We start from the raw sequence: 8,449 nt of genomic DNA, 5'->3' as shown, positions 1-8,449 counted from the left end.
GCTTGATATTATGAATTAATTGTATACATTATAGGACATATTTTTTAAAACAAAATTTGTACTTATTAAATATTATTATATATATTTTATGTAAATGTTTTATTCTACGTAGAAGGTTTTTATGTTATGTTTCAATGTGTTTTATGGTTTCTTGACATCATTTCGTTAGTTAAGCATGATCCTCACAAGCATTACTCAACTCGATCAAAGTAATTTGACGAAGGGAATATCCGTTTATTTTGAGATTGAGGGAAGTGATTGTCTTGAGGAATAAGAGGTCGCTTTCAATAGTCTTAAAATAAAAAGGTATCCTGTCAATGGAAATAATAAAAATTGATTTCACTTAAAACTTGAGATTCAGAAAAAAAATGTTCTTTTAATTAAATTCACCGAGAAAAGACTTTTAGAATGGATCTAAGGTATAGTCTCGATGTCTTTAAATAATTGAATATACTTATTCTCATTAAAGGTTGATAAATAATTAATTAATCATATTCATTTGATATATGTATTTAATTTTCTTCTTATTTTGTATGTGTTTAAATGTGATCTCAAAATAAATTATATTCGAACGTATAAATATATTGTAAGGACAAATAATTAATTAATTTGGTACTGATTTAGGGCGCTGTAGGGGTGCTAATCATTCCCCACGCATAACTGACTCCCGAACTTAAATCTTTGCTAACGCATACTGTAAATTTGTTGTTTTAATTAAAATTCATATTTTTATTAAAATGATAAATATTTTTTTGTGCCCAATCACACCCTAATCGAATATTGTGGCAACTCTATGAACCAATTTTATTATTTTTATACTCGAATCTCAAATTATTCGAGGCAAAATGTTTTTACAAAATCCCGATTTTTTAATCGACAAACCCCGATTTTAAAAAGAACGTCTCGACAACATATGTTCTAAATATTCTCAACTATTTGACAATGAAAACTCAAATACATTTATAATTTCCAGTGCTCGAACCTTGAACTTTTAGTAATAACAATCATCCTTTTAACCACTGAGATAATTTGATTCTTGTAATTTACAGTCCTAATTAAAATTAACTACTATGTCATAATTTATATTAAACTAAATTATGTGGACTACATTTCAGATTTTATTATAGTAGAGGTATAAAATTAAATTTGACACAGGAAAGAAGTACGATTAATGTGAGCACAGGACACACTGAACCAACCAAAATCTATCCCAACTTTATTTTTTTCCTCTTTCTCATATATGGGGTCTCACCTTACCCACTCAATTTGAACTTCATTCAAAAAAGTAGCTCAAAAGTTCAAAGTCAACATTGCACATTGATGTCTCAATCTCTGATTGAAAGTTACTGATTATGAATAAATGATACTCAACTAATGGAGTTTGAAAGAGAAACTGTACTCAAAAGCCTGTATTTGTCAAAAAAGTAAGGAAGGAGAGAATGTTGAAAATCATGCTTTCCTTCTGGTAGGGTAGTTAAAAAGTAAAAGAAAACAAATGGGGTTTTACAATTGATGCAGAATCAATGGTTAAAAGGGTATTTGAAACAAGATTTCTTTCTCAAAACTGAGTTCAAAACCTTTGAAATTGAAACCATTTACTGTAATGGGAGGTGTTTTTGCAATAATCTTTATGTTCTGCAACTTGCTTTTTCTTCCTTATCCCTCCTCTTCTCTTCCTTTATGCACAGATTCCAGTAAGTTGTGCAGTTCATTAACCATTTTGATTTATGTTCATTGTTTCCAAATATCTGCCTGAAAAAACAAAATCCCTTTTTATTTTTTGTGGTATAGGGGCACCTCTTACCTTGAAGACTGCATTGAAATTTTGCTCCTACAACAGAAGTAGCTGCTGCAACTCCACTGAAGATTCCAAATTGCAGAAGCAATTTCAAGCTATGAATATCTCTGGCACAAGCTGTGCTTCACTTGTGCAATCAGTTCTCTGTGCAGTAAGACTTCATTTTTCTTCCATTGATCACTGGTTTAAGGCTTCATTAGTTAGATTTTTGTTGTACTCATCTAATATAAAGCAATTATTCTTGTGGGAAATCTCATTTCCAATGATGTTTTTGATCCTTCATGCTCAACTGAAATGAAATGTCTCGTGTTGATGTTTGCTTTTCGAGTTGTTGATCGACTGCATGTATCCACAACTCATAGGTCATAGGTGTTCATAACTTCATAGAGGGATTCAATTGCCCCAGTTGGTTATGATTTTACTGAGTTTACACATGTTTACTTGATTTTCAGGTGTGTGATCCGTTTTCTGAAAAGTTATTCACTATTGATTCGGTTCCCCGACCGGTGCCTCTCCTCTGCAACTCTACTGTTCCAACGAGCTCAACTCAGTCTAACCAAGCAACAAATGATTTCTGCTCTGAAGTATGGGATGCATGTCTAAATGTATCTATATTCAATTCACCCTTTGCACCTTCATTACAGGGACATGGTGGAGCACCAGTGAATTCGAAGTTCACCACCTTGTCCGAACTATGGCAGTCGAAAAACGATTTCTGCAATGCCTTCGGTGGAGCATCTACTTCTGGGTCACTTTGCTATGACGGTAAGCCTGTTACACTAAACAAGACTAGAAATCCTAGTGCTCCACATGGCTTATGCCTCGAGAAAATTGGGGATGGAAATTACTTGGATATGGTTGCTCACCCTGATGGATCGAGCCGTGCATTTTTCGCCAATCAACGAGGAAAGATTTGGTTGGCAACCATTCCCAAACCGGGAGGAACATTGCAGCTTGATGAATCCAGTCCCTTCATAGACCTTACTGATCAAGTTCATTTCGATACTACATTCGGGCTGATGGGGATTGCATTTCACCCGAACTTTGCACGAAACGGCCGATTCTTTGCTTCATTCAGTTGTGACAAGCGTAAATCACCGGGATGTACAGGAAGATGTTCATGTAATTCGGATGTGAACTGTGATCCCTCAAAACTTGGTACAGACAATGGTGCTCAGCCGTGTCAATATCAAAGTGTTATTGCAGAATATACTGCCAACGGTACCGCATCGCAGCCTTCCTCGGTACATATTTTTACACACTTAAAACTTCTTTTCTTCAGTTTTTTCGCATCCGAAACGCTAATTAAATTGTTCCATTACACAGGCAGAAGATGCAAAACCATCTGAAGTAAGAAGGATATTCACTATGGGCCTTCCCTTTGCTTCTCAACATGGTGGACAGATACTTTTCGGACCTAAAGATGGTTATCTATACTTTATGATGGGCGATGGTGGTGGTGGCGGTGATCCATACAATTTTTCTCAAAACAAAAAGTCTGTGCTCGGAAAAATCATGAGGCTTGATGTAGATAATATACCTAGTGAGTACCTGCTTCTCAGGGGTTTATCCCCACAACTACTTACCTATGTTCAATGTCATTCATTTCAACCAACTCTCGAAATACGGTTCCAGGTGCGGCGGAGATTAACAGACTCGGTCTATGGGGGAACTATTCTATCCCTGCAGATAATCCATATAGCCAAGATGAAGATTTGCTGCCTGAAATATGGGCTTACGGATTAAGAACTCCTTGGCGCTGCAGTTTCGATTCCGAGAGGCCTTCCTATTTCATGTGTGGGGATATCGGCGAGGTTTGGCTTTTTCTCTTCTAAAAACCATAGACAGGCAACTATATATTATCATCTCTGAAACAGAATTGTGCATTTGGCTTAATAAGTGTGTTATTGGATGTTAATATGATTCTACAGAACTTGTACGAAGAGGTTGACATGATCAGCAAGGGCGGAAATTACGGTTGGCGTGTTTACGAGGGACCGTATCCCTTCGAACCTACATCATCACCTGGAGGGAGTACAACTTTAAATTCCCTAAGCCCCATTCTCCCTGTTATGGGATACAATCACTCTGAAGTAAGCAAGAAATTAGGGTCAGCCTCGATCATAGGTGGCCATTTTTACCGGTCCGATACCGATCCGTGTATGTACGGAAGGTAAGTAACCTTCATTCTATTTGCTTGCTTTCTAAGGCAGCTGAGCCGGACCAACTCTTCATTTTCACTGCCTAGTGCTGTGTTTTTCAGGTACTTGTATGCAGATTTGTATGCAAGTAAAATATGGGCAGCAACCGAAGACCCAGATAACAGCGGCGATTTCTCAACTAGTAGTGTTCCTTTCGGTTGTGCAAGAGACTCGCCTCTACAATGCAGCAGCGTGCCAAATAGCGCTGTTGCAGCATTGGGTTACATTTACTCGTTCGGTCAGGACAATAGCAAAGATGTCCACTTGCTAACCAGCAGTGGGGTTTATAGAGTTGCGGCTCCGAGTCGATGCAATTACAGTTGCTCGACGGAAAAGGTTACTGCAGTTGCGAGTCCGAGTCCTACTACTTCGCCGCCATCTCATGCAAACCAGTTGAGTCCGGTAATCCTATTATCTGCCTCGCTGCTGCTTATGGCTGGTCTTGCCTAAGATTTCTGACGGTTATGTGCGCTTGTGCCATGTAGAGACAAATAGTTTTCGCAATAACCATATTTTTCAACTTTAATCAGTTTCGACTAGATTCGAAATATGGATTTAAACATCTGCAGCAACTGTTAACATAGAATCATGGATTTAAATAACGCCGGTGATATAGCAGTAGTGTGCCGTCCTATATCACTATTGTATGATCGTGATATCTACAATCACCGCAATAATATATGTTATATCCGTAATCTCGATAAACATAACACAACTGAAATCACGACTACAACTGCGACTGCTATTTAAATCCCTGCTTAGAAATCTCAGGAAGTTTAGTTTAATGTTAATATGGCAAAAGTGGTGTGCATAAATGGTCAAATCTCAGCAAGTTTGGTTTACATTATTGTTATACCGTTGGAGATCACTTTCAAAAATAGTCAAATCTTCATTAGTTAAGACTTAAGATCTCCAGATAGATTCTTACATCTATCGAAATTTTCAAAAGATTCATATCTTCTGAAATAAGGAGTATTATATCTTCGAGTCAGTTATAATATAATGATAAAAGTTTTGACATAACCTATTAGAGAAAAATCAAATCTAAGATATGATAATAAAATCAATTTAACTCGTTAACTAATAATTACTCTATACGTGACATCACTATTAATTTACTGTAAATCAATAGCGGATCTAAAAAACTAAAGAATAGGATCTTTTTGGGTAAGCAAATTTCTTTAATTTTTCATTCTCGTTAATAAATTAAACTAAATTTAAATTTTTTTCAAACTAATGGGTGTTCAATTGCTCCTCTAAGGAGCCACATACATTCGTGCTATAAATAATTGGATAAACTACATTATATACCATCGAACTTTAGGCGTTACATTGTTTATACACTGAATTTTCAGTTTTGCCAATAATAGCACTGAACATTGATTTTTATTTTAGTTATACCACAGAACCATTAATTTGTTAACGGAACGATGAAGTGGCTGACGGCTACCGACATAGATACCTCACCAAAATGATGTCGACTTGATCCGGTTGTTAACGATTTAATGGACCAGTGGTATAAATTAAACGAAAATCAAAGTTAAGTGCTATAGTTGACAAATTAAAATTTAGTACTAAACGATACAATGCCTAAAATTTGGTGGTATGTGATGTAGTTTACCCTAAATAATTTTTAACCTAAACAAAAAATGTAAGTGATCGACACAACCTACTTGTTTTAATTAATAATTATCTTTCAAGATAAGGTTATACTATACGACACCAACCAAGTAACTTTTATCATTTTAAAAATAGTTTAATGTAAAAATAGGTGGCCAAATTATACTCTAAATTAATTTTAAGTGTCTAAATTTTTTTTACTCAAAGTATGTGTCTAAGGTTTTTAGTAGACATCGGGGATGGAAGTAGAGATTCATTGAAACAAGATCAGAATCGTTACCTTTTGTAGCACAAAACTTAGATGAAACTATCACTAATATTACACAATTTCAATGGGTTCGGGAGGACGTGGATGAAGATATTTATGAGAATTGATAACATAAGAGTGTAGTAAGATTTTATATCTTAATTTATTAATTTATAATATTATAACTCATTACATGTTGTCCTTCATTATATTCATTAATAGTAATATTTTTACAAAAATTGTTGTTTGTTTATTACAGATATCATGCACAGGAGAAAATTAAGTGATTCGCGGATTGTTTGAGCTTCTCAAGAGGAGGAAGAAACAAATAATGAGGAATCGACTGCTGTTGACTCTTCGGAAGTTTCGATTACTGTTGAAGAAGCTGTAGAAATTGAAGGTAATGTTCAATACTTTCTTTAATTGATGGTTTCATTTTGAAAACTTACATTTAATTATTTCTTATATAGTTGAAAATAGTCAAACACGCAATACTAGAGGACGTACAACGTTGAAGGAATTATGTCAACTTCCTCATGAGCACCGTGTGAAAGTTCAAGAAATGATGTCGGTCAACCTATTGGCCCAAAAACACATCTTTTATCCAGTTACTTAGGCATGGTTGCACGTAATGCTAATCTTTTACCGATCAATTATGAGTCATAGCGTGAAATGCCAAATAGTAACAAAAATCAGGATTTGGATTTTGTTAAGGTAATAATGTGATTATAATAGATATTCCATAACAGTTTAATAGTATTTTATACTTACTTTGAACACTTATGTTATTTGTAGGAGAAATTTTCTTTAGAGGTCTCAGACGATTATATGAAGCAAGCATTAGGGAAAATATGGAGAGACCACAAGAGTTCATTAAAAAAGACATACTTCAAGAATTATCTCAGCCTTGAAGAAAAGCTGCAAACTATCCCACCTGGAATGCTCAGGTATCAATGGGAATATGCAGTCAGGTTTTGGAGTTCAAAGAAAGGACATGTATGATGTATTGTTCAAAAAAAAAATATGTCATTATAATATTGACTTTATAAGTAAATATTTCAAATTGTAGGACCAAGAGCATGTTGTTGTTGCTAGCAGACAACAACAAAAGTTTACTCACATAGTTGGATCGAAGAGCTTTTCTTGTATAGCTAATGATGAAGTATTATTGATTATTCACATAGTGATTTACAGTTGGTAGCACATACTAACGAAAATTAGTTATATTATTAATTAATTTTTTGCAAGACTTAATTTTTATTCTACATTGTAGGAAAATATGTCTGGTTGTAAAGTTGGATGAATAAAGCTCTTTGACATTACACATACAAAAAAGGATGGCTCTCCTATGACTGATGAAGCTACAGAAATTATGGTACATTTATTGGACACAAGATTTGAATTATGTTATATTTATACCTATAATATGACATTCTTATTGAAAATAATTATTTAATTGATTATTAAGAAAAATTGAGGGATAAAAGGGAGAAGTATGAAGCTACGGCTTCAAATCATGGTATTGTTAATGCTGATGACATCAAAAATCAAGTTTTTAATGAAGTTTTTGGGTCCTGAAGATATGGTCGGGTTCGATGTTAAGGATCATTCGTTACTCCCACCAAATATTTTGGATCCAGTTCATCTCAGTACATGTCATCACAGAGTCAGTCTTCCCAATTAGAAGTTAGTCGTTTAAAACAACAGTTGGCTGAAATGGATAAAATATGTCTCAAATGAAAGCGGAAACTTAAGCGAGGGAAGTAGAGAGAGAAGCAACATATCAGCAAAAATGTCAAGACTGTGAAAATCAACTTAAGCTATGATGCATATGATACGACAAAATCAACCTCAGAGCCCACCATCTTAGGTGTTATTTTAGATATATGCTTTGTTCATTCTAGTTAACAATGTTGAACTGTATTATATTTTACTTTAATGTAAAGTTTGATTTATTATTATAGATTTCAAATTGGTTGTTATGGATTTCAAGTTTGTTGTTATGGATGTCATGTTTATTGGATAATGCTACAGGTTAAAAATTTAAATTTGGGTAACAAAAGAGCAGAAAACACCATCGGCATAATTTGTGTTAATTAGCGTCGTTTGTATAACAAACGCCACTAAATACATACTCAATACCGACATTTATACAAAAAACGCCACTATAGACAGTCAATAGCAGCTTTTTAAATTTACAAATGCCGCTATATGTCATGACCTTTATCAACATTTTTTGGGAACAAATGCCACTATATGTCAGAACATTTAGCGGCGTTTTTTTATAAACGCCACAAAAGAAAAGATATATAGCGGCGTTTTTCAACAACGCCGCTAAAAATCATAACCCTTAGTTGCATTTGTAGACGAAAAACGCGACTACCTTTTGCGGCGTTGATTTTTGCGGCATTTTTCACCACAATGATTTTTAACGACGCTTAAAAACGCGGTTATATAACTGAAAAAAGGTCGTTAAAAACATGTTTTGATGTAGTGTCTTTTAAGTGCCTACATTAAAAAACCTGTTAACTGACACATTTTGTGTTTATATTTTATAATTTTTTTTTAAAAATGGCAAAAATA

The 8,449-nt window shown here is 34.4% G+C and overlaps 1 protein-coding gene across 1 annotated transcript; it reads left to right on the top strand.

The window, feature by feature from the left end:
* The first annotated feature begins 1,571 nt into the window (after window positions 1-1,571).
* On the top strand, window positions 1,572-4,502 carry LOC120168870 (HIPL1 protein-like). The gene is made up of 7 exons (XM_039177149.1): window positions 1,572-1,694; window positions 1,792-1,949; window positions 2,251-3,042; window positions 3,125-3,341; window positions 3,434-3,612; window positions 3,730-3,971; window positions 4,062-4,502. Exons 1-7 carry the CDS (start codon window positions 1,604-1,606, stop codon window positions 4,447-4,449), a joined length of 2,067 nt encoding a protein of 688 aa, XP_039033080.1. The 5' UTR covers window positions 1,572-1,603; the 3' UTR covers window positions 4,450-4,502.
* The last annotated feature ends 3,947 nt before the right edge of the window (window positions 4,503-8,449 follow it).

The sequence above is a fragment of the Hibiscus syriacus genome, unplaced genomic scaffold (assembly GCF_006381635.1).
Source record: "Hibiscus syriacus cultivar Baekdansim isolate YM2019G1 unplaced genomic scaffold, ASM638163v2 tig00111723_pilon, whole genome shotgun sequence".
Lineage (NCBI taxonomy): Eukaryota > Viridiplantae > Streptophyta > Magnoliopsida > Malvales > Malvaceae > Hibiscus > Hibiscus syriacus.
Note: the sequence above shows the minus strand (reverse complement) of the source record. Positions and strands in the feature narration are given on the sequence as shown.

Coding starts and splice junctions, on each gene's coding strand:
- LOC120168870 (XM_039177149.1), top strand. CDS start 1,604: ATGGGAGGTGTTTTTGCAATAATCTTTATGTTCTGCAACTTGCTTTTT. Junction 3,342..3,433: donor TGATGTAGATAATATACCTA/GTGAGTACCTGC, acceptor ATACGGTTCCAG/GTGCGGCGGAGATTAACAGA. Junction 3,613..3,729: donor TGTGTGGGGATATCGGCGAG/GTTTGGCTTTTT, acceptor ATGATTCTACAG/AACTTGTACGAAGAGGTTGA.